At 51.2% G+C, this 25,274-nt stretch overlaps 1 protein-coding gene across 1 annotated transcript; it reads right to left on the bottom strand.

Annotated features, from left to right (window-relative positions):
- Positions 1-5,434: 5,434 nt before the first annotated feature.
- ATP6V0C (ATPase H+ transporting V0 subunit c) lies at positions 5,435-16,782 on the bottom strand. The gene is made up of 3 exons (XM_085075255.1): positions 16,408-16,782; positions 7,429-7,612; positions 5,435-6,268 (listed from the first exon to the last, which is right to left on the bottom strand). Exons 1-3 carry the CDS (start codon positions 16,481-16,483, stop codon positions 6,064-6,066), a joined length of 465 nt encoding a protein of 154 aa, XP_084931381.1. The 5' UTR covers positions 16,484-16,782; the 3' UTR covers positions 5,435-6,063.
- Positions 16,783-25,274: the final 8,492 nt, after the last annotated feature.

The following is a 25,274-nucleotide window of genomic DNA, read 5'->3' as shown; positions in this document are numbered from 1 at the left end:
GCGGCCTCGCCCCGCAGCTCCTCCCGCTCCCAGTCACGTGAGCGCGCTCAGCACGTGCCGGGATTCCCCACCCGCCCTGTAGCACGTGACTGACCCCGAGGAGCCGCCATCACGGGGGCGCCGCCATCTTGAGAAGGTCGGCGGCGAGAGCCCTCCTCATGAGACCCCATCCAGAAACCCTATCCTGAGATCCCATCCTGACACCCCGGGCCCACTGCCCCCCGTGTACCCGAGGGAAGCTGACGTGACGTGGTTCCACCCAGCTGCTGTGAGCTCAAACAATGCTGATTAATCTCTCCCAAGAAAGATAAATTACGGAGAATATAATTATATATGATGTAACATCCCTGTCTGGCCTGGAATTGGATTTTAATTACGTTTTCTGCCATGCTTATCACTCCATGATGTCAGTGCTTGTCCACACTACAATCTGCTCCTATTGTCAGCAGGATACTGGGAAAGAGGCCTGAAAGAGAGAGACGGGAATGATGATGGTTGAGGCTGGGAAAACTATGTGCAGCACTGTTTTGGGAATTTGAGTCTAACAATAGTTTCAGGCCACAGAGATGCTCCGAGGGCTGGAGCCCCTCTGTGCTGGAGCCAGGCTGGGAGAGCTGGGGGGCTTCACCTAGAGAAGCTCCAGGGAGACCTTAGAGCCCCTTCCAGTGCCTAAAGGGGCTCCAAGGGAGCTGGAGAGGGACTGGGGACAAGGGCCTGGAGGGACAGGACACAGGGCAGGATTAGATGGGATATTGGGAAAGAATTCTTGGCTGTGAGGGTGGTGAGGCCCTGGCAAAGGTTGCCTGGAGAAGCTGTGGCTGCCCCATTCTTGGAAGTATCCAAGGCCAGGTTGAGTGGGGCTTGGAGCAACCTGAGATAGTAGAAGGTGTCCCTGCCCATGGCAGGGGGTGGAACTGGATGAGCTTTAAGGTTTTCCTCATGAAATTATGCACATCTGGGACATGCAACACTGAATTGCTGGAAACGATTTTTAGCCTCATACAGGTGGAGCTGAGGAGACCCCAAAACTAGAAGCTGAGAAAATGAATCCTACAAACAGCTCTCAGCCCTGCTTATTTGTCTGTGAAGAAGGAAAGACCCATCTGAGCTGCTAAATCAAATTTGGATGTCAGAAGCACCCAAAACTGCCTGTGGCCAAAACAAGTCCCTTCCTCAGGAACACACAAGCTGACTGGGCTGTGACAGTAACTTTAGCTGGCAGTGGAAGACATGCTGAGGTAAAGGCGAATACTGACTGCACAGAACATCCACCATAAATATCCCATCCCAGGCCCACCCAGAGCAGTGACAGAGCTTTACCCGAGAACCCTCCAGCCACACAGATCCAAGCCTTCCTCAGGCTGCCAGTCCCAAGCCTGCATCAGAGCACTGAGACCGCCTGGCTCTCTGTCTGGGATAACAGAACAGCCCAAGCCAAGCGATGGGAATTTGCTCCTTGAAGCTGTAGGTATGTCATCCAGCCCAACTTATGGCATGTACTGCTGAAGTCTTACCCCTTTGGATGTTCACCTTTTATTTCTCAGCATTAAATTAACCATGTCTTGTGTCACTAATACTGCGCACTCCTCTAGTAATAATTCCGTATTTTTTCTCTCCACTGCCCCAGTAACACGCTGAGGGCCTCATACGCTGTGGTTTCACTTGCATTTTCTTTAGCAAATGTGGGTTTTCTTTTTGTTCAGGTGAGTTATTTTTAACCTGGCTCAGTTCCCAAATAAGGTTCACTGCCTAGCAGCAAGAGCAGTTGTACCTGCACACTTGGGAGAAACCAGGGAGCACATGGAGCAGCTGCAGGAGCAGGGCTGGGGCTGGCACTGCTGTTGCATGAAGGGCTGTTGAAATATAGCCTTGTCTTCTGATTTTCACAGGCATTCACAAAGATGTCTAAGAAATTGTCCCAAGGCACTCAGGAGCCATGGAGGCTGCTTAGAACATGCTGCCAATCTTGGAAATATAGACAATTTCCCAAGATTTGTCGTCAACCTACCTTAAGTAGACAGCCATTAGGAGAAAGTGGCTGAATTCACTCTCTGCCACTTAAGTCACTCTTCTCCCCTCTACCAAAGGCAGAGGAGGAAAGCATAGGTAGAACAGCATGGACAGGGCAGTTCAAAGGGCCAGAAAAGGATCTGGAACATACACAGTCCCTGGTATCCCCCTGATGAATCCCAAAGAGCAAGACCCTGAGCCTGCGGTGAGGGCAGCTTATCAGCAAAAGGCAAATGGCGAAGATGAGCCACCACCTCTCCAGGAGCTGTGTCCTGCCCAGCTTGTGCTCTCTCAGAGAGAGTTATCAGCGTTCTGTAGGTACCTTGTGGATATAACAGGGCCCCCGAAAGCCTTGGCCCTTATACCCTCTAAGATCAGGGCAGGATTTTTCCCTGTGTGCTTTTGTGTTGTGACACAAAAACCAACTTTGCAGAAACACAATGATACAAGTTGCAAAGCTGTGGCTCTCAGGAGCTCACTGAAGTGTGTCTTGCAGGGAAAATAACAGCATTCATTAGCTTTAACAGGAACAAAAACGGAGAAGCATTTTGGCACACAATCCTTTGATCCTGAAACAGAAAATTCGCACTCCAGGACAAGTGGCACTGGGAAGACTTGCTCTGGGTTTGATTTAATTATGTCAAGAGAAAAAGATGGTTAATAGCTGTAAAATTAAGGCCAAAGGTGGCAAGTCTTGTGTGTCAAAGACAAGTAACTCTCATCTGAGCACAGTGATGGTTTGGATAGTATGGCTGGCTGGAAACAGCAGAATGCCCTAAAATCAGTATCCCTAGGGCCAGTCTGGAGACGAAATGAGGTTACTGAGAGCTGTGGTCATTTGCTCTGCTGTTACTCTGTAATTGAAAACTGTGACTTGGTTTCTAGGATCAGTTTCTTGTAACAAGGTTTTTATTTCCCCGAAGCTTACTTACTTTTCCAGGTTACTATGCTTCTTTGTAAGCCAGATGAACCTGGGAAAGCCAACCCCTCAGCAATCACAGATAAAATCCTGATACTTAAAAATGCTTCTCCAACAGCAGTGAAAAAAAAAAAAATTGCAGCATTTGGAAAAAAACAAACAAAAAGTGGTGTGAAAGGGTTAACACAGAACAAGGTCAGCAGGCTCTGTTGGAGGCACTGTCTGTGCTGGCAGCGGGTCCTGAACCTCCCTGAGCCTGCACCAACTGCTGATGGCCAGGTCCCTGTGGTGCTGCTAATGCTGCAGACGCCTCGCTCATCTCCTCTCCGCAGGGCTGACTCACTGCTGCGCTCCTGGCCACGCATTGAGCACCACAGCAACGCGGCTGTGCCAGCACAGCCACCCCCTTCCCCTCTTCCAAACCTACCACCGAGCCAGTCCCTGCCAGCTGGGACTGCACTCTGAGCTGCTATGCTCCTGGCACTAAAGGAATTTCAAAAACTGCAAAGGTCCCTAATTTTCTTAATGCCCCAAATCACTTGAGAACTGTGCTGATGCAATAGCACCAGTGAAGGACTTGAAATGCGAGTTTTCAACCGGGAGTCAGCACAGCAGAAGATTCAGAGCATCCCTGTCATGGCTGAGGCAGCATGTGCAGCCTGTTAATTTGACTCCGGGTGTATTTGCAGGTACTTGGCATAAAGTGATCCATGCTCACCAGTTCTGTTCTTCTTGCATGGGTTTATATATTAATGACAAAGGCTTCATGATCCAAGGCATGAAGCAAAATGCCACTGAAGGGATTTTGTCTGCACTGGTTCTGTAAGTACCTATTAACTGCCTCTGTCCCATGTCACTAACCCACAAGGGACATTAAGGGTGCCTGGAACACAGGGCCTTTCAATTGCTTATTGTGCTTGGAGATGAGAGCGTTTAGCTGCTCTCTTAAATGCAATTTGCTCACATTCTTGTCAACCGGCATAAAGACTGGCAGCAGGGTCCCCTTACAGAAGGTAAAACCAGATATTAAGCATATTTGCAGCCCCAGCCAGGACCCTTTTATTCCTGCCACACAAGCCAAATGCAATTCCTCTCACCAGAACTGCAAGCTGGATGCAGCATCCTCTCCAGAGCCTGGATTCAGGATTCACCCCCCCCAGCTCCAAGCTGTGTCACACTGCACGAGGAAGGCCCCCTCTATAGTCAGTGTGATACACAATTAACCCACAGATTCCATAAACCTTTATGCCCCATGGGGAAAGTCTAATTCAGAGGTTTAGTCTACTACTTTTGCTGATGAAAAGAATGACCAACACCCTTCTGACCAGGAATTTCCAGTTCCCCTGGGCACTGCTTCAGTCAACTTACACCTCTGCTCACACTGCCACAAGGAAAAGCCCTTCTTAAGCAAAACCAGTCTACCCCAGCCTGGCCTGGCCCAGAACCAGGCTACTGAGAGATCAGTGTTTTATCAAACAGCAAAAAAATAAACCAATTCATTTGTTAATGATTATTGTGTAAACTACACCCTGACAGAATGACTGGCTCACAGCCTCCTGAAAGACCAGGTGCACACAGTAGCACCAGGCCTGGACAATGCCCCTGCTAGGTTAGAAGTTCCAAACAGCTTCAGTGAATGCCACAGCTCTTCACGGTACTTGCACCAGATTCACTGGATAGGTACCTGGGTGAAACACACATACCACATCTTCATTCCCAATCCGCTGAAAGATCCTTCCCCCTGCAGCAGTGTTTAGTTTGGTGCCAAAGGTACTGCTAGCACCAGGTGTCTGTGTAATAAGATTTTGGTTTGAACAAGGTAAAGCTTGACCTGTTCTCCAAGCTACAGACCGAGGATTAAGGTGATGTACTTCCCAGTGCTAACTGGGACCAAGCTTTACCACTGAAAGGGTCCAACACGTACTTCCCACATAAGCTTTGCAGTATTTAAATCCTCATGACAGAGGAGACTGCTCCAATATGCAGTAGCTGCAGCAGCAGAATATCCCAGCTCAAATGGTCCTGATTTAAAAGTTAAAAATACAAGTTCTTGACTGAAGCCATTTTGTTGAGACTATTGTTGAGGTACTTTAGAGGCAATTAATGTTCACAGTACAGCTTCCAAGCAGCTCAGCTACTGCAGGGCCAGCACGAGGACGGGCTACCTATTTCCTGACAAGGCAGCTCCTCTCCTGGTCACAGGCTGCAGCCTGCACCCTCACTCCCTGACCCATGGTTACAGAACACCACCCCCCTAAGCCAGATCTGCTGATCAGGCTGAGCACAGCCCTGCATCCCTGCTCATCATGAATACAGCCCATGGCAACAGCTGGGAACCACACTGCCAGTAGCCAGGAGAAAGAGAAAGTTGTGGCAGAGCTGGCAGCATCACTCCTGCAATGCTGCCCAGTCACTCCAGGAAACTCCCTCCCCCCGACGGACCCTGCCCTCTTCCCAAAGGAGCAGCAAGAGCTGGAAATTAGAGCCAGGGACTCATTACAGCAATGTAGTGAGGAAGTTTTATTTGGAAACATGGTAGAAGTTTGTAACCCAACACTGGGTGCACAACTGATGCCGGAGCATACGCGGTTACTACTGAAACACAGGAGTGTTTCGGACAATTGCTGTAATAAAACACAAAATTCTCATACTCCAATACCAGGACACTACAGCAATCTTTAGAATCAAAGTTACATCCAAGGAATTCTCTGCACTTACAATTGACCCCACAGTGTAATCTACCTATTATAAGATTAATATATATATAGCATGGGAAATTGAAAATCCTTGCTCCATAGATGTATGAACATGTCAAGTCTTTTATAAATAAACATCCAGTGAAGAGAAAAAATTACATTTCTAGTTCATATTTATACATAAAATACTAACAGCAATGGGTGGAAAATTGCACACAGGCCACCCCAAGCCATGCAGCAGGCTTGGAGCAGCCCATCCAGGTTAATATTGAAGTACACACAGGACAGACGAGTCACTAACATGTATTGCGCATTTACAAGAGATCAACTACCAAATTGGGACAACTGTACACATTGGAGAAACCATTTCCATTCTGGAGCTTTTTTTTTTTTGTTAAACGTAGATTTGTTACATCTCTTTACATCATACTGCAACATTTACTTCGTGGAGAGGATAAGGGCAACGATGAGGCCATAGAGACCCAAGACTTCAGCGAAGATCAAAATGAGGATCATCCCCACAAATAACCTGGGCTGCTGTGCTGTGCCTCGGACACCTGCATCGCCCACGATGCCGATGGCAAAGCCAGCAGCCAAACCGCTGAGGCCCACGCTCAAGCCAGCACCCAGCTGAAGGAAGCTCCTGTGGGACAGAGATGGAAGAGTTTCAGTGGCAAGGAACAGGACACCCTGCCTCAAGCCCGTAACTCTTTCAACAAGCCCAGTGTGCCTCAAAGCAGATGCTTACTGACACTCCCAACTCTGGTACTTAAAGAAATGGGCAGCAGCGAAGGATCTTCACCTGATGTTCAGATGTGGCTCATACACCAAACTGAGTTACTGGGTCTGGAGTTCACATAGCCACCAGCTTGTCTGCAGCCACTTCAGCCAGCTGCAGGCTCAGTGTGCTGTCAGAGCAGCACTTACTAGCACTTGCAGCAATGCCTGTCCCACAGTCCTGTGCAGCCTGTTAGTAGCTGCTCATCTCCAATCTTTAGCAATCTTATATACAGCCACAGCACATCCAGGTGTCTTGCATTGCAGGAGCTGGGCAGGAATGGTCTGGTTTTCCAAGCAGGAGAACAGTCCTAAGGAGCAGCCCCTATCAGTGTCTGCTCACCTGGTAATTGCAAAGGACCACTTGTATCTGCTGTTTTAGACCATGTCTTCTTAGGCCAAGCACACTGCTCATAGGTACAGCCCGTACAGCTACACAGATACCTGTCACACTTCAGCAGCACTGTTTTATTCCAAGAGGGTTCAATCACACCAGTTTCAGCTATTCTCAGAAGCCAAGAGCAGATTAAGTTTCAGACTGTAGCTGCTATAGAGGCCTGATGTATAGCTCAAGGATTGATTTACGAGCACATAAGGCCAAAGCAGTATTAATTATTCACTTGCATCTCCCAAGCAACAGCTGAACTATTCAGAGCCTAACAGGAGATCATTTTAGTATTGGAAAGACCTGTGCATCCAGGTCCAGAGTCTGGCACCATGCCACAAGCTTTACCTCCTATCCCAGTGCTGCCTGTACACAGCTTTCAAGCCAGAGACCCACCACATGAGCAGTGGGATGCCCGATTGATTTCTGTGACAGTCAGTACAGCCAACTGAGCAGGCAGCTCCACTGGGGCTGAGGCCTCCAGCAGGACAGCTGGAATCCAGCCCATGCTTCTAAGCCTAGCCCAGAAGCATTTAGCACTGCCAGCCCTTCCCAGGGCCTTAAGCCAAAACCACCCACACACAGAGCATCAAACAGTGACAGGACAATCTGAAACAGAACTGCCAGATGCAGCAACTTACTTGAATAGTGTGATGGTAGGTGAGAGGGCATTGGCAATGAGCACTGCCACTACGAGGCCATAGATTGCTATAATACCCGCCATGACCACAGGGATGATGGACTTCATGATCAGCTCAGGCCTCATGACAGACATGGCTGCAATACCTGTGCCACTCTTCGCTGTTCCATATGCCGCTCCCAAGGCTGAAAGAGAAAAAAAGTCCATTAGGCACATCCCCAAATACCATCTCCTTCACTAGGCTGCAATTAGAACAGCTGAGTCAGCACAAGGAAGGACTCTGCAAAACTAACAGTCACTTGACAGCCAAGAATACCTTGCTAAGGGATGAGGAAGTGACCTATCCAGAGTCCTAGACCAAAGATGAGTAAGAGGTGCTGTTCAAATACTACTGAAAACAGAATATTTTCCCAGGCCAGCTTCACAGCAGGATGCACCCCCAGGAGTCATCCATGCCCCTGCTTAGGGGCCAAAACCCAAGGTCCCAAGTGGAACTCCAGCATTTGTGCCCTCCGGAGTCCACACTGCTCAATAAAGCACATCTGTCTACCCCAGCAGAACACAGCTGAGAGCTGGGCTTCACAGTCACTGAACTTCAAGCCACCTGAGCCAAGTTCAGATGCACAGATCACCTTCATGGGGCCTCCTCCCACAAAACCCATTTGCCTACACTTTGGCTCTGGAGTTAAATGTGCCATTGCAGCTTCATCAGACACAATGAGATAGAAACAAACTCAAATATTACCGCTCCATGTCATTCCTCAGAAAAAGGTCACCCCCTCCATGTGCCAGAACCTCACCTGTGAAGGATTTGGGTCCAAGCACTTGTCAATCCAACAACTGGAACCACAAAGAAGAGTTTGGCTTGTAGGTTATAGAGGACCACAACTACCCTGCACCTAAGGTTTACTCATCTCTGTCAACATGAGCATGCAGAGACCTGCAGAGGATCCAAAGGAGGTGATGGGCTTATCACCTGTACCTGAGACCTGCTGGAGGAGTTCAAAGCACTACCCCAAAAAGTAACTTTTGCCCTGAAAACTTTGTATTAGTCTCACAAAAGCTTCCTCAAATACCTTATTCTTTGATTCTGCAGTACTTGAAAAGACCCCTTTCCTTCCAGTCTTACTGGGGTGTATTCTGGGAACTTCACAGCTTCCTACTGCACTCACCATCACCCAGAGATGACATGCAGGTCAACTACCAGTCAGGAATAAGTCCCGGAAGCAGCAGTGATAGGCATATGGAAGGGCAGGCAGTCTCCATTTCTGACACTATCAAGATGACATTCAAAGGTCAGTCCTGCTTGGCAAGAAAATGCTCTTTCATCTGTTCTAAAAGGCTACTGGAGTGTATTTAAACCATGGGCATGTCTTTGTACTGTTCTGAGACTTAATAGTTGAGTTTTCTCCACCCACAGTAAACTAAGATTTCTCCAAGGGAGACCTGCTTGTTCCTCAAAGATCTGTAACTGCCTTACCCCACTATCCAAGTGTGAGATTGTGCACCTTATCCCAAAGAGTTGCTGGGAGTTATTTGGAGGAGTTTGGATATATGCTTTCCAGCTTCTTGCTCAGCATTTCTGTAAAGCCCATCTTTGAGCAGTCATCCTCCTGGCTTGGCACTAAAACTCCAGACCATTCATAAAAGCAGTGCTGCTGCACTAACAAGATTCATTCTCAAAAGGAAGTTCAGTATTAGTTACAAAAACCTGAAGGGAAGGTCTCATTATTAACTACCAATTTGTTCTCTGCTAGCAAAGCTCTTGAACCTTGACTGGCACTGAGTGATATAAAGGGCTGTTTTGGGTAATTCAGAACTAGAATCCAATTCAGGAAGCTTGAGCCAGGAGCAGGTTTTATTTGCAAATGTAAGCTGAGCCTGGAAACTAGCATATGTACTTAACCAGCCATTTCAGTGATGGCTCTGTTTAGGGTCTAGCCCTTAGGAAGTCTAGAAAGAAATCACTGACTTGAACTAGGAGCCATTTTTGTTGGATGAAGCATCTTCTAAGAGCTGGAGCTAAGCCTGAATCCTAGTTGCACCCTGGGTATAGCATTCAGCAGAAACCACTTCTCCTGTTTGCAATCTTTTACAAACCTTTGCAAAAAATGCAGAGGGAAGTTCACTATTTAGAGTTAGATCAGTCATTACTTCCTCCAAGCCTGAAGATACTTGACGGTGTTGCAATTAATGCAATGATGGATTAGAGAAGATGATTTTGTAACCCCACTTACAGAAAGTCAGCTTGCTCAAACTTTTGTGGAAGGGCAGAGCAGCATGACTTTGTCAGTTCCCAGTTAAAACCCCTTTTCTGGACTTGTTTTAGGCACAGTTCGAAAGAAAGTCTATGTTTAACAATCTTCACATGACAGTTTTAGATGTCACTGAAGCTCTACTGAACTCCCGCTGGTGGACAACCACAGGGGCCACACACAGCTTCAAGAACTTGGCACATCTGCTCCCAAAGAAGCCTTTTTTAGCACCCCGACCAAGAGATATATCCAGCACTTTACAAGGCAGCTTCACTGCCCTTCACCAGCCTGGCAGGTTCTCCTTGCATTTTGACATTATCCCAGTATTACATGCAAGGTGGCAAAGACAATACCTGTTTCCCATGACCACCCAGCCTCTAGTGGCACAGCCACTCAGTTCTGGGCTATGGACACCCTGGACAACGTTCCTGCACACCTTCACTTGTACCCCCTGGCAGCTCTAAACAACTGAAGCACATATGCTTCATATGCTACATTTAAATATCCCTGATGCATTGGAAGGACACGTTTTCCAAAATCGTGGCGAACAGGGTTTGAGGAGAACTCTGCAGCACACACTGGAAACAGGACAAGAGCTGTACCTGTGCTACACACCAAGACTGGGGTTTTGTGTCAGAGCATCCAGCTCCCTCACCTCTAACATACAAACCAAGCAAGCTCCAACACTACCTTTAAAGAGGTAGAGCTGTCATAGAATTGTCAAAACATTTGCCTGGCAGGTGGAAAAGCATTGTGCCTATTTAGTTCACCAGAGAAGGAATCCATGCTGGTCTCTAACCAGGAGCTGTGCCATTTGGAAGTTCAATGGTGTTAAAATACAGAGAAGTTGCTTTGCACATCATTCAAGACCACCTACTCCCAGTAAGCCTGCTTCAAAGGTTAACTCCCTTGTGAAATGCTTCTGAGTTACTCCTTGAACTCACAACCCAGAGTGGATTTATGTATAGCTAGCCCCACCCTCACGGCTGAGGATATGCTGCCTGGCACCTCACCATATCTGTCCCTTTAAAAGTGATAGCAGAGGGAGTGAGGCTGTGCAGCTCCAGGATCAAGTACAAACTAGAAGGTAACTTGCCAGATAGGCTGCAGTGTCAAAGACTGAAGACTAGTTGTAGTCTTGCCACTGCCATGGCTTTCCATAGGGCTCTGCCAGCAGCCTGCTCTTCAGATCAAGGGCAGTCCCAGCATCAGAACCAACCTTTTCCAGCTCCAGCAGGTGACTTGTGTTCAGTCAGGTCACACAGCAAGAACAGTAACCTCGCAATTAAGTCAGATGCAAGTCACCCCCTTGATACGGAAAGAGGCTATGGGGAGCCTTCCTGTCAGGATATTCAGTAGCACAGATCCAGTTTCACCAGCTGATACATTCAGACAAGCTAAGCACCAGCCACACGCACTCTCAGTAGCATTTGGTCCATTCAGAACCAGGGATTCCTCCCATGTCCCACCATGGAGAAGCAGGTTTCCACACTGCAGGTGAGAGATTACCAGAGCACTAACATGCAGAATTCCCCTGCATTAGAAGTGAGCTAGTAACACAAATCAGATTTCCAATTATGGTACCACTGGTTACCATCACAGCAAGCGTGAAAGACCATTTGGGATGAGCACTTACACTTAGCCTTTTAAAACTAATCATTATCAAATGGGCTGCCCCCTGCGGTAGACAGGCTTGCCTGGGAGCAGACAGGCACCAATTCACCAACACCTATTCATCTCTGAGCAGGTTGCTCTTAAAAGGCTGGAAAAATGTTAGAGGTGACATCCAGGTCATGTACAATCCTTGCTTTGCCATGCCAGAAACCTGGGCACTGCCAAAGAAACAGGCTGCTTCCCACTGGTCAGCCCTGCCCCCTCCCACCACTCCACATTTAACAGCTCCACCTCAGGTTACAGTAATGGATACTCTTGGAAAAACCCCGCTACTCTGCCCCGGTGCATCTCCACAGAACAGACAAGCCACATTAGGGGAAGTGTACCGGAGCCTGTGCAAATTCCCATCACACTGGCGAAAGCCTGGCTGTAGCCAGTTCCCCAATGAAAACCCTAGGGGTAAACAGTGAAGCTGCCCTATAGGAAGCCGTAGATTCTGAAGACCTTCAGTGAATCATCTATTTCAGGATTAGGAACAGCTTTTTGTTCTTCCCTAATGTAATGAAAGGGTGTGGAGATTTCCACCAAGCCTGGCACTGTCAGCCTACAGCATTATCAAAAATTCTGCAAGACTGGCAGGCCTTTTACTCTTGGGTCAGTACATCTGAGAACTTAAAAAACCACCAGCTCCTTGAGATGTTGCTGTAATAGCAGCAGTCCAAAGAAAATAAAGGGCCTCTGCCAGCCAGCTCTCCAAGAGCTGCTGCAATTGGTACTCTGGATTGTCTGAGACTGCACACAGAGCTCTTTGATTTTTTTTAAGTACGGTAAAGCACTTATACTCCTTCTGCAAGCAGCAAAATCCTTCCAGCCACTTGTTACCTATTCTCATCATCATACAGGCTCATGACAGCTTAAAATTTCACAAACTGGGTGACCAGTGTATTCCAGGTACTGACTGGCAGAATAGTGTTATACCACTTAGCAGGACCCCTTTCCAACCAGCAGGTCTCAGGGGAGCTCAGAGCACTCATAAGCACCCACAGCTCTACTGCCCCATTGCTGCAGCATGGGACAGCTCAGATCCCCTGCCTGCATCCAGCAGACACTCCTGTGGCCAGAGCAGCATGACCCAAAGCCTCATCCTCACAGGACTGAGTCTGAATGAAGCAAGCTCGGCCAGTTTTGCCTCACTGGTGAAGCAGGCACTGCTGTGAACCATTGCTTCAAGGTGTACCCAATAGTCTGGTCAAGCTGGGACATTGTTCACCTTGCAACCTCTGTATGCAACCAATCAGGCTCCGGAGATGGAAGAGGCCAGTTCTAGGATGCAAAATGGAAGCCGACCAAGAGGTCCAGAGGCAGCTGTCATCCATGTTCACTGCTGCTCCCAGTGTCCCCCACCAGTGGGGAAGTGCCTGCAGGCTATGTAGTGACTCCAAGGTGAGACAGGGATCCATCAGGAAGCCACAGAATGAATTGCAGCATAACTGCATGAGCCATGTTCTGCAGAGGCAACAGTTTATACTGATGATCCATCTCATTTTCAGATGTCCCCAAGACTGGCATTTGCCAAGAGGGAATGATTGCTGAGAGAGCCCTTATTGAGATGCCTCCATCATTCCCAAGCTGTAGAAATATAACCTACCTCACTTCTGTTACCGCACTTAGGTCTTAGCCATCCACTGCTTTACCTGCTGTTAAGGACTACGGCTTAAGCTAATCTCCACTGCAGACAGTCTGGTAGCTCACACACCTGCCCACATCACAAGCACCCTTATTTGGAGCAGAAAATTACCTTGAGCTGCACTCTGCCATTTCATTTTTACCTGCAAGCTCCTCAGTGCAAAACAAGCAGCTCTCCTGTTCTACCTCCCCACCTCTCAGACAGTATTTCAGGAAGCACAGGTGCCATTTGCCCTTGAGGATGCAAGTTGTTTATAGCCATGATGCCTTCCAGAATCAGACTGCACAGGGCTGTCAGCTGCATCAAACTAGATGTTCTGAGCCAGCTATTTCACCATGGAGGTCCCTTAAGAGCCAATCAACCACTATAATATCTACAGCCCTAGTTTAAAAGAAGAGTACTATTTCATTAGCTCTGCAGCAACAATGAGAACAACAGGGGACTAATTTAATACTGCTGGCTAGAATTCTCTTCATGAAGAATCTTCCAATTGCTTGGCTGTGCAGCAGGTACTGCAGGCACTGAATGACCAGCTGGAGTTCAGGCCTAAGGACAACTCCTCACATCATGAAGGGCACAGTGGGCACACTTGCAACAGCTTTGCAAAGAGCACCAGCACACGCAGAACCAGACAGCTCTGCCCAACACACTTGTCCATTCTGGCATGCTCAAATCGCATGAAAAAGCCACAATAATTTAATCACTCATCACCTGACCCTCAGCCACCACATTTTACATATGGGAAATAAGGAACTGCAGCAATGAGCAGAAGTTGTAATCTGCAAACGACCAGACAGGCTCAAAGATGGCCAAGGTCACAGCAGCCTGCTCTTGTCTCTCACTGACCAGAACAAGTTCTGCTATCTATTTACCATCAGCAGGTAATGCTCACACATCACACAGGGACTGCATGAAGTCACCTGTTTTCACATCAAACTTGCCTGGACAGTAAAGAACCTGAACATGTTTACTGGAAACAGGTCTTGGAACTACAAACTCCAGAAGAATGTAATGTTTAGATACAGCATGAGTCATACATGATCACTGATTCAGGACAATTTTGGAGTTTTACACTGCTTGTCCAGATTTAATATCTTACTCTAAATCAGGGTGTTTTTTTTAACAGCTAACATACAATTAACATCAGAACATGCTGTGGTGCTACATGCCCATTACAAAACCTACACAACATTGCAAGTTTTAGTTTATGCTATGTTGACACCTCTGCCATATTGCCTTAAAAATCCAAACTGCTTCACTGAACACTCACATCTAAAAAACCATTTCCCATCAGCAGTATCTATAACCTGTTCTACAGCGCCCGAACCCATCACAGGCCCTGGCAAGAGTACCTGCATGGCTCAGACCTGCTGGTTTTACAACATCACTGAGGTCAGGAAAGACCTCTAAGCTCACTGAATCCAGGACTACCTGACAGATTCTGCATCACGGACCTCTCACAAACCAGCTGCAACGTTACAGAAACCAAACCTTCATCAATATAGCTTATGCACTGACTTTGCATTGCCCTACTCAAACCTTCCCCTTGCAATACCTCAGCACCATGCTGTCAACCCTGCAGCTTCTAGGAAAGGCTTCCCAGCTGGTTCAGACATGCCAGCACCACTCTGAATTCCTGTTGAAGAGCTGACTCAAGTCTGCATCCCTCACTGTTGTTTCAGCTGAAGCACACTCACACGTCATAAACCTGGTGTCTAAAGCCATACAGCCATGTTCTTTTGCTTCCAAATTTGATTCAGCAAGAGGAATCTAGCAACTCCTTCCTTGGATAGAAAGCTCAGTACTTAGGACCATTCTGCAAAAGGCAGTGAATTGCTGACTATTTTTTCCCCAACAAGTAACTAGGTCTTAGTTTCTTCCTCCATTATCTTCACTAGCCAAGAGGCAGGTAGGTCAGCAGTCCCAACTCTGGCTCCTATGGCATTTCAACCAATGAGTTTTCAGAAAAGCCCTTATCTGTCAAGTGTGATTACAATGTCTGCTACCCAAGCTGGCAGGCCAGTGACTGCCCTCAGCATGGACATCTGCATCCCACCACTTGGTACAAACTGAGCAAAACACAGCCAACCAAGCTTTTGTTTTACCAAAATTTAAAGCCACAAACATGGCTGGTGTGGAACCAGTCCATGGTGGCCACATCAGCATGGGTAGACAGCTTTTTCTCAAACATAAGTTTTAATCCACTGTCTGCTTGGCTGTTTGCATGACTTCATCTCCTGCATTAATCAATCAAGAGCAGCTTCCCCAAATCTGTCCTACAGACCCAGCCACCATCCCAGAGGCCATATTAACACAATGAGACCCCAAGTACATCAACAGCTCTACACCACTCGAGCTACAACCAATTCAAATTTGATTCCCCAACTGGGAACCCAACGAAGTGGGAGATGAAGACCAGTCAGTATGTTCATGACTCTGGAGACACAGGTGAAACCCTCAGAAGAGTAAGCCAGACTGATTCCTAGTTGTTTTATTCCCAATTACTGTAACACCTGCATTTGGAGAAAAAAAACAGCTGAAGCCTTCCCCATGTTACATCCCAAATGGAACAGCAGGTTTGCACCCACTAGGGACGAGCAAATGCTGTGCAGGAACAGTGATCACCTTCTATAGGAGGTTTAACCAGGCTCTGAGACACAAGGCATTACAGAATGGTCTTTCTGGTGTAAACCAAGATTTATGATCCCTACATCAGTGCCCCTTCAGCGGGGAGAACAATGCTGCAGGATGACCCAATTTACACCGCACTGAGCTCGCTGCCTGGAGACGCAGAGGGACAGCCATGGAGCAGGGCTTTCCCTCCACCCCGGCATCCCCGTTCCAAGGGGCAGCTCAGGAGCTCGTCCATTCCCTGCTATAGCATTAACCTCTCTCTAAGGCAGACTTGCCCGCCAAACGATCGCACATTTACGTTTAATCCCGTTAAAAACTAGTCCTGCACTATACGTGGAATGGTTTAAACACCAACCATGTCCGATTCACAGCAGGACAAGCGCCGTTGCCGCGGAGACCAGGGCAGGCAGAACGCCGGGGACACGACACCTACCTCCCGCCACCGCGTCCGCTCCCCGCGGGGACACCGGGAAGACCCCGACCCGCGGCTGCCGGTGGGGAAGGGGGGGATACGGGCCGGGCGGCGCCGCCGCAATCACGTGGCCCCGGGGGCTCCGCCGGCGGTGACGTCAGCGGCGCGGACCCTCCGCTGCCCCCAGGAGCCCGGATGGAGCGGAGCGGGGGAGGGGAGAGGAGGGGGGGAGGGGAGCGGGGGGGCCGCCTTCGGGCCCAAAGAATTTCAGACCCCGCCGGGACAGGGAAACGAGGAAAGAGGAGTCGCTTCCCCCACACCGTGCTCTCCCTCCTTCCCACCCTCTCCCCAGCCTCCCAGTTGCCGGTCGGTGCTCACCGCTGAAGACCATGGCGGCCGACGCGCCCATCACGGCGAAGAAAGAGGCGTACTCGGGGCTGGCGCCGGAGGACATGGCTGCGCGGGCCGGGCCGGGCCGAGGCGCCGCTAGAGCGGGAGCGCGAGAGGGCGGGGAGAAGGCGGAAAGTTCCGCCGCGGCGCCGGTCCTCGGCGGGCAGAGCTCGGCCACAAAATGGCGGAGGCGAGGAGGGAGCGGGCGGGGCGGAGGGAGCAGGGGCGGGAGCGCGGGGCAGGCGGGCAGCGGTGGAGCCGGGGCGCGGACACTCCGTCTCGGCGGGAGTGGCAGCGGCGCGCGCGCTGCGCCCTAAATACGGCCTCCGCAGGACAAAATGGCGGCTGTCCGCCCGTCACGTGACTGCATCCACCGCCCCCGCCCGCCCCGCCCTCGGCGCACACCATGCGCGAGACGGGGGGGACACCCGCCCGCCTCCTCACTTAGGCCCTCCGCGTCCCGGTCCCGCTCCCTTGGCGCGGCCGCCGCCGAGGCCCAGCGGCACCCGGCTCCCCCGCGCGCCCCGGGTTGCGGCGGCGGCGCTTTGCCGCTCAGGCAGACCCACTCTGCTCTCCTGCCCTCGCTCCCTCCTCTGCCCTGCCCGGGTGGGCCCGTCCTGCCCGGCGGCTGCGGCCCGCTGAGCGTGATTCAGCGCTCATTAGCATAAGAGGCGTGTCCATCCGAGGCCTCGCCCACGCGGCGGCGGCTCCGCCCCGGGCCGTGTCGCCGTTCCCTGACCCTAGGACGTGGCTTCTGCTGCCTGTCCGTCCGCCGTGTTCCAGTGCCGCATCCTCCACGGCGCATCCCATGTGCCATGTGTCATGCTCCCCGTGCCGTGTGCCATGTCCTTTGTTCCATATGACGTGAACCCGGTGCCATGTCCTCCATGGGACATCCTGTGTGCCATGTCCCGTGTCCCCCATCCGATGTACTATGTCCCTAATGCTATATCCCCCACCGTGTGTGCAATGTGCCACCTGCCCTGTGCCCTGTCTGCCTGCTGTGTCCCGTCCCCTGTCAGGGCCCTGTCTCCTGAGCTGTGCTAACCTGTTGGGGGCTTCCCACGAGCTGCACCCATGGGGCTTTGCTGGCTTGGGGTCTCGTCTAGGGGCTTCTAGCCCCTGCACTCCATGTCCTCCCGGGGCTCAGTACCCGTAGCATCTGTTGGAGTTCTACTCCCATCCCATACATCGATCCTGCTCTCTTGGATATGACAACCAGCTTCTGTCCCATCCTTTCCCCTAGGCAAGAGGAGAGCGGGTGGGCTGGGTTTGAAATGCAGTATCATCTCTCCACAGGCTCTGCCATCTGCTTCCTGCTGCAGGCACTTCCCTGAGTCAACCCCATCCTGAAACATCCCAGAGGCATACTCCTACAGCCCACCCTGGAAGGGCGACTGATGCCATTCTGTTACCCAGGATTTGGGGGCTCATTAACAGTTCCTGCTGCCACGAATCTGGTTGCGCTTTCCATGTCCCAAAATACCAGATCTCTTAATTACTCAATTATGACCTGTCTTCTTCCTGTGTTGCCACTTTTCTGGACACCTCAGCCTTGTTAGGGTCCACAGGGAAGATGAGGACAGGATTTACTTTGGCAAATTCCTTGCTGCTGCTTGAGAACAAAGGGCCCTGGCACTGCAGTGGGCAGAGGTGGCTGTCATGTGCTGGAGACTGGCATCAGGGCATCAGACTGGCATGTGCTGGCATCACTGGCATCCTCTCTGGCTCTGAAAAGGAGATGGGCTTGTGGCAGACTGTCACCAGGTCTTCATGGGGACATCCAGCACATGGGCCATGGCAGGGCTTGGCTGGAGGCACAGAGAGGAGGAGCAGGCTGGGAGCACTGCTGGGGGTCAGAGCTACAGGGGGGACCCCGTCCTGAGCCCTGGCAGAGGTGGGTGCAGGGGTTGTGCATCCCATGTGTGGAGCACTTTGCCACTGTCACCACTGCCATCTGCACCACCACCAGCAGCACCACCACTGCCATCCCTGCCACCACCAGCACCAATGCCAGCACTGCCACCAGCATCACCACCGCCACTATCATAACTGCCACCAGCACCATACTCATCATCACTGCCACCACCATCACTGCCATCCCCCTCTGCTGCTTTCCCACCTTGGAACATGTTCTTTGTCAGTGTGGTCATTGTTGTCATCACTCTGTGGTGGTGGCTGTCACTGCTAGCAGTGTTTGCAGCAGTCCAAATTAACATTTCACTACAGTGGGGACAATCCCTGCCTTGAGGGTCCAGAGCAATTGGGTGAATTTCTCACCCCTCAGGCACTGGCAGCATTGGCAGCTTGTTCACCAGATTTGGGCTGGTGAGGGGAGCAGGGGCTGGTGTTGCCACATCCCATCCTCGTGCTCAGGTCTGTGCCCTCCTGGTGCTCCGCTGGGCTGGGTCTGGCCATGTTGCCACCAGCGCTCACCCGGAGTGCTCATCTCTCCCAACACTGTGCCTGGCCTGGCTGCAGTGAGGGGACCTTGCAGGGTGCAGAGTCCAGGCAGAGGGTGGCATGAACATCCTGGCAGGCAGGGATGAGCCTAGACATCTGCCCCATGGTATTTACCCGTCGGTGATGTATGCTGTCATGCTGTTCATGGCAAGAACTTCAAAGCCCCAGGGACACCAGTGGACTGGGACAACACCAGCATCAATGTTAGGAGCAAGGACCCCGTGCCCAGGGTGGATTTTAGGGGCCACTAGAGGATGCTTTTCCAACTGTGCCTGCACCCGCTGCCTCCCTGTGCCTCCTGTGTCTCTGTGGGCAGCCCTGGCTGCAGATGGAGCAGCTCCATAGCCCCACACACCATAGTGCTGCTGTCTCTTCCTCCTGTGCCAGCTCCCTGCCAGTGAGAGCTCTGGCCCTGCTGCCCCCCTCCGACTCACAGCTCTCCACAGATCATCCAGTCCCATCCCCATTCGTTGCTCTGTCCGCCTGGCAAGTTCACCAAGATGTCCATCGGCGTCCTGGTGAACAAAGAACCTCCTTGTAGCTGTGAGCTCACGAGTTGTGGCGGTGGTGACGCTCTGGGGACTCCATGTCTCCAGAGAGGCTGAGAAGTGGGACCCCGAGGGCAGAGCTTCCCTCCCTCCCTCCATCCTTTGGTCCTGTGGCGTGCTGGGAGTCTCCTTGCCGCTGCATTGTGGTCAAGCACCTTGAGCCAAGCCCTCTTGTCTTTCTTCCTCCTCCTCTCACACTCTTTGTTTGGGACTCACTCAATGCTTCTGCGTCCCAGCTGTCCAGCACTAAATATCTAACAAATTGTTTGGGTTTCACAAGAAATTGCTGATTCACAGAAAATATATTTTTTCAAGCTTTTGGCAACATTTCCTTTCCAAATATTGCATTTTATATTTTTGCTGTGGCCTGTATTTATTCAGCCCCCTCCCACACAGGTGGAGCCATGGAGGTTATGGTGGGGTCAGCGTGGTTCCCACTGCATAACCTGATGACAACACTCTTTGGGGTTTGCACAAAAGGAAGGTCTAGGTGCTGGAAACAAGACCATCCACGTCCTTCCATCCATCCAGGAATGCCTAGTCCTCCTCACTCTCTCCATGCCTCCCTGGACTGATCAGGCCAATGGAGGGACCGTGTACCAAGCATTCTCCTGAGATGCCCATGGAGCCACACTGGTGGCCCAGGTGTGGCTGTGATCGGTGGAGTGAGTGGACACTAGGATGCACAAAGCCCATGTGGGCCAGAGGAGAGAAATTACTCTTTGGATGCTGGTGACAGCATGTGTGACCTTACCTGGCTCCCTGTTGTGCCTGGTGAGTTGCAGCAGGTATCCAAAAGCAATTTTAAGTCCTTTCCACAGTATTACTGTTTAAAAGCACTGTGGTGTTCCTGCCATGGCATTCCCACCACCACCAGCAGTGCTGCTACAGCTGCATCTCCTGGTCCCTGCAGACCCTGGAGCGAGGGCACCCTTGGCCAGTGTCTCTCAGTCAAACCTGACTCTGTTCTGGTCCATGGCTGCTGCAGCCACCCAGCCCTCCCTAGGGTATCACTGTCACCCTGCCACCCCTCAATGGGGACACCAAGGCTCTCATGCTAGTTCTGCTTCTACTTCGTGGAGGTGCAGGGATATACCTTCCTCAGGGAAAGGGCAACTGAAGGAGGGAACAAAATTCAATGCAAACTGGGAGGTGAATGCAACGTCAAAGGCAAAGAGCCAGAGCCTGGATGCAGAGCAACCTGAATTCCCGTTCCCACAGCAACCAGTGCTCACCCACCTCGCCCTAGCGCCAGGCACTCACCAGGCTGGCACCAACGCGCCCACATTCGCCAGCGTGACACTTCCAGTTCTGCCTTTCCCTTCTGAGCTGGATTAACCTCATGGCACAGCACCACACCAAACCCAGCCTAAGGGAGGTTTTATGTTGTCCATTCCCATCCCAAGAAAGGAGCAGAGGGATGAGGTGGGCTTTTCAGTGGGTGAAAGCTATGGGTGCCACCACCTTTTGTGGGGGTACTTTCTGAATGGCCTCATGGCAGATGCCTCTCTCACTGCCCTGGGTCCTGTCTGTGCATGGACCAAATATCTTCCAGAGCAATTTCAGGGGGCTCCACTTCTGTTGGCTGCTTCCAGTGAGCAGAAGTCAGACAGCAGCTGCTTCATGCTGTTGTACAGGACTCCTGACCTGCCCTGACCCAGCTGGTTTTTTGGCAAGTTTGAGCCAGTTGTTTGCCAGGGGAGCTATTTCTAAATGCCACAGCAATGATGGTGGTTTTCCCCACGTCACGAAGCAGGGTGGAAGGGGTCTGGAAAGCCAGCTGGGAGCACCCTGCCCCTCTAAGACAGGTCTGGGCACAGAATGGAGTTGCGTTGTTGCAGAACAGTGGTGCTTTGGCAGGGGGTGGTCTGGGCCCCCAGACCCATTTTCCCTGGGCTCTGCAAGGGAATTTGGTGTTAAGGTGTTAAAAATGCAGCTCAGCTCAGGACAAGCACAGGTGGGCTTTCAGTCAGGAGGTCTGATGGGCTCAGTGGAGCTGAGCTGGGGCTGAGATTGGGAATGAGAAAAACAGGTCTGGCAGAGTATGCATTGCCCTCAGGCTCGGTAGCAAATCCTGTCCAGTCACGGAGCAAACTGTGAAGCGTTTCCTCATTCAGTGTCTCCTGTGGTGTCTCAGCAAAATCACAGGGCCGGAGTCACAGGGCTTCAGGACCCATCCCCCGGCTCCTCCTCCCTCCCCAAGTCAGGACCTTGGGCCATGTGCAAATGAGGTTTCTCTTGCTCTGTCCGGGTCTTAATTAACTGATGGCCACCCTGAGCTGTTAATTTCTTCTTACCTGGGATATTCCCGGTGCTGGACTTCCTGATGAGGCAATCAGTGACCTCTCATTCTATTCTGTTCTGTTCTGTTCTCTTCCCACCTAGCCTGATCTAATCTTTTCCCCTTCTCATCTCTCTGTCCAGGACTTCCCTATCATATATAAACCTCCTGATCATCCCCTGTTCCACCCCATACTTGTGTGTGAATGCAGCTGGGAAAACATCATTGCCTTTATCAGGAGTTTGTTCAGCTCCTGGGAATGGTGTGGAGAAAAGCTGATTTTTTTTCTGCCATCCTTTTCCTGAAATGCCCTGTCTGGGACCTCTCCAGGACCACACACTGTGTATGGCTGGTCTTCATCCTTCCTTCCACAGGGTATCCATGCCAGATCCCAGCACTCAGATGGCAGTGGGGATCAGCCATGAGGAGGTTCTGCCCATGGTTTCAAAACAGCATTTATTTGCTCTGGGTTACCATAGTTACTGCTGGAAGTCGTGTGGCTCCTACTGCTTGGTTGGGAGATTCTCTCCATTGTGGCATCACTGGCTGGTTTCACCTTCACCCATGGAAATGGCAGGAATTTCTTGGGTGTTGGGTGGGCTCTGCATGGGAGGGCCCCCCACTCCCCCCGGCACCCTTCAGCAACCCCCTCTTTAAAGCACTGGCTGCATCTGCAGTGCTGTTGCAGGTTTTCAGTTCCCAATCATGGGGTTTGCATTTCTAGGAGGAGCCGATGGGTTTTCCCAGCTTGGAGCCTGCCCCTACACTGCATCTTGGAGCTCCTGGAGGCAGACCCCGAACCACTACACCAACCTCCCACTATATCCCACACCTGGCTTTTGGGAAGCTGGTCTGCAAATGGGGACCTGGAACAGCTGACATATCCTGAAGAGGCAATTTTGGAGACATGATGCTTGGTGAGATGTGGATTCAGTGTGGGAAGGACGCTCAGTGGCTGGGAGCCACGTGTGGGCTGTGCACCAAGTGCTCCCCTGCAGAGACACCCAGAGAAGTACAAACCCAGAGTTCAGGTTAGTCCCGCACTGCAGCCTCACAGCCAAGGGCTTTTCCTGCCAGAGGCTTGTGGGAGCAGGCACTGTTACCTTCCCACAGCTGTGGCCGACACCACCCCACAGAGAGAGCCTGGAGCCAGCCTGGGATACCACTGGGACTCTCCTGCCTGTGGAGTTTCTTCTGCTGCCTTGGGGGAGGGGAGCATGCTGGGGACAGGATGTGGCAGGACAAGTCCAGGCCCAGCGTGCCACACTCTTTTTGAGGATGGAGCTGCTGCCAGATCCTGAGAATAGGCAGCCACAGGGCACCAAGGGAGAGAAGGATGATTTTGGGTGATCACAAAACACTCAGTTTTGGGGAGAAAACCCAAGTTGGTGAGGGCAGAAGCTTTCTGGGTGGGAGCTGCTTCAGAAACATTTGCTGGGCTGCTCCCAGTCTGTCCTTTGTCACTGAGCTGGGACAGTGCCATGGCTCTGCCCCCACAACCTGCTTCTCCTCCCATGCTGCCAGCTCTCCTTTGGCCTGTGGAGCTGGTAGTTGGGAAGGGAGATAAACTTTTGGCTGGCAGGCAGAATAGCACCTTCCTGCAGAGTTGCTGCGCATCAGGTGCTGAAGAATTGCTGCTCTGAGATGCACCAGGGCAGCAGTCTCTTCTCTCCTCCCTGCTTCCCTCCCTCCCTGGGTCAGCTCATATCAGAGTCCTCACTACCAATCAGCAAATTAAATACAATCCCTCTGGCACTTCCCAGGTATTCCTGCACAGCTGCTGTGCTTGCGTCTCCTCCAGCCTTGGCTCCTGCACTCTAACAGAGCATCACCTCCAGCAGGCTGCCATGCCGTGCCTGCCGGCCTCTCCTCCAGGGTTCCCATACTTGTCCTCCAGGGTTCCCCTCGAGGACTAGAGATGAGACTGAGCTGGTGTTGGTGCCAGTGGCAGTTTGATGGCAGCTGTCTGGGAGCCCCTGAAGCTCCTGTCCTCTGTAGCTAATGGATGCAGTGTTACCCTCGCCTCCCACTCCATTCCTGCACACATTCTCTTATGGGCTTGATCAATAAGAGAAGGATATTTTTGACTGGGTGAAGAAATTTGCCGCAACAGGGTCAGATTGTCCCCAGCAATTATTCTGTGCATGGGTTAGGGCAACCAGCCTTTCTACAGATGTATTTCTGGGTGTGGGTGTTGGCAGTGCCCCAATGTCACTCTGCCTGGCCAGGGGTACCACATGCACTGTGCTTTGGCCCTTGGCAACCCCCTTTAGTTCACAGCGGAGCAGGACATCCCACAGCCTCACCTCCCTGCCCTGCTGTTGGGAAATGGATGTGGCAGCCATCACTGCCAGTGCCTTTTCTGGCTAAGTTCCGGCTGCCCAGGACTACCCAATCCAAAATGCTGTGGGTGAGCAAACTTAACCAGCACTCACTTATCGCTTTTTTTGAGCAAAGACAAACTGAAAGGCTAAAAGAACTTTTTTGTTTCCTTTGTTTCAGTTATTCCCCCTCTTAGGCCATTGTTTCATTGCTTGGTTTGCTGGGGAATGGAAGCTGCCTGCCAAGCCCTGGCTGCCCTGGGAGCTGCTGCTGAGCAAAAAGGCACGAGATCTTATTATTTTAACAGTAGTTTTTGTATTTCCTGTGTTTGGCGTCTCCCTTGCAGGCAGTTCCTCTCCTTCAACCCCCACTGTCAAATGTCCCACCAGTGGCGAGAGGACAGTTGGCTAATCATGGGGTCGAGGCGACATCTGCTTATCTGAGCCCTGCCCGGGGTGGGCAGCTCGCGGTACTTGCTGGCGGCTGAAGGGACCAATGCCTGTTTTCCAAAAGCATGGGCACCTCCTCTGGAATGAGCACCTCGTTGGGAAGGAGCAAGACCACAAGAATGCCAGAAAGGCTGCAGTAGTGGGATGGAGTTTCTGTTCTTGTTGGGCTGGAAGAAACCCTCACCAAACCCCAAAACTCATATCCTGAGACAGGGTGTGCTGGGCTGAGCTCTCAGGGTCTGCCCTATCTCTGACTTCATGTGCTGCCTTCTCCTCTAAGCCTCTGGAGACCAAAGTGCTGATGCTTGCAGCCAGGGACATACCCCAGCAGATGGTATTTTAGAGCTGCCTTGGCAGGACAGAGAAGAAAAAGCCATAGATTTCCCCACCAGCCCAGCCCCAAGGCTGGGATTTGTCAGCCGAGGTTGCTGGGGCAGCCCTGTGCATGCTGCACAGGGGACTGAGCACTGAATGTCTCTGGCTGCTGCAGCCAGGAAAAGTGGAGGCAGACCTAGTTGGGACCCCAGTCTGGGGCTGTTAAACCTCTCTTCTTCTGGAGGCTGACTGGGATTTCCTCTGCCTGTGCTCATCCTCAACCATGGGCATGGCATCCAACACCTCCTTTGGAGGAAGCTCTATCATGCCTAGTCAAAGATAGCCTTATTTAGACCTGTCCTAGCGAAGAAAACAGTCCACAGGGAAGTTCAGAGACCCCCAAAGTCTCCAGTTCAAGTTTTCAGTACTTCAGTGGTTACCTGTAGGTTCCTGTGGGCCTTTACATTTGTAAAGGTG

Source organism: Lichenostomus cassidix, chromosome 14 (genome assembly GCF_008360975.1).
Source record: "Lichenostomus cassidix isolate B80296 chromosome 14, HeHo_3.0, whole genome shotgun sequence".
NCBI classification, from domain to species: Eukaryota; Metazoa; Chordata; class Aves; order Passeriformes; family Meliphagidae; genus Lichenostomus; species Lichenostomus cassidix.
The sequence above is the reverse complement of the archived record's forward strand: the minus strand, read 5'-3'. Positions and strand labels throughout refer to the sequence as shown.

Coding starts and splice junctions, on each gene's coding strand:
- ATP6V0C (XM_085075255.1), bottom strand. CDS start 16,483: ATGTCCTCCGGCGCCAGCCCCGAGTACGCCTCTTTCTTCGCCGTGATG. Junction 7,613..16,407: donor GGCCGCCATGGTCTTCAGCG/GTGAGCACCGAC, acceptor TTTCTCTTTCAG/CCTTGGGAGCGGCATATGGA. Junction 6,269..7,428: donor CCTACCATCACACTATTCAA/GTAAGTTGCTGC, acceptor TCTGTCCCACAG/GAGCTTCCTTCAGCTGGGTG.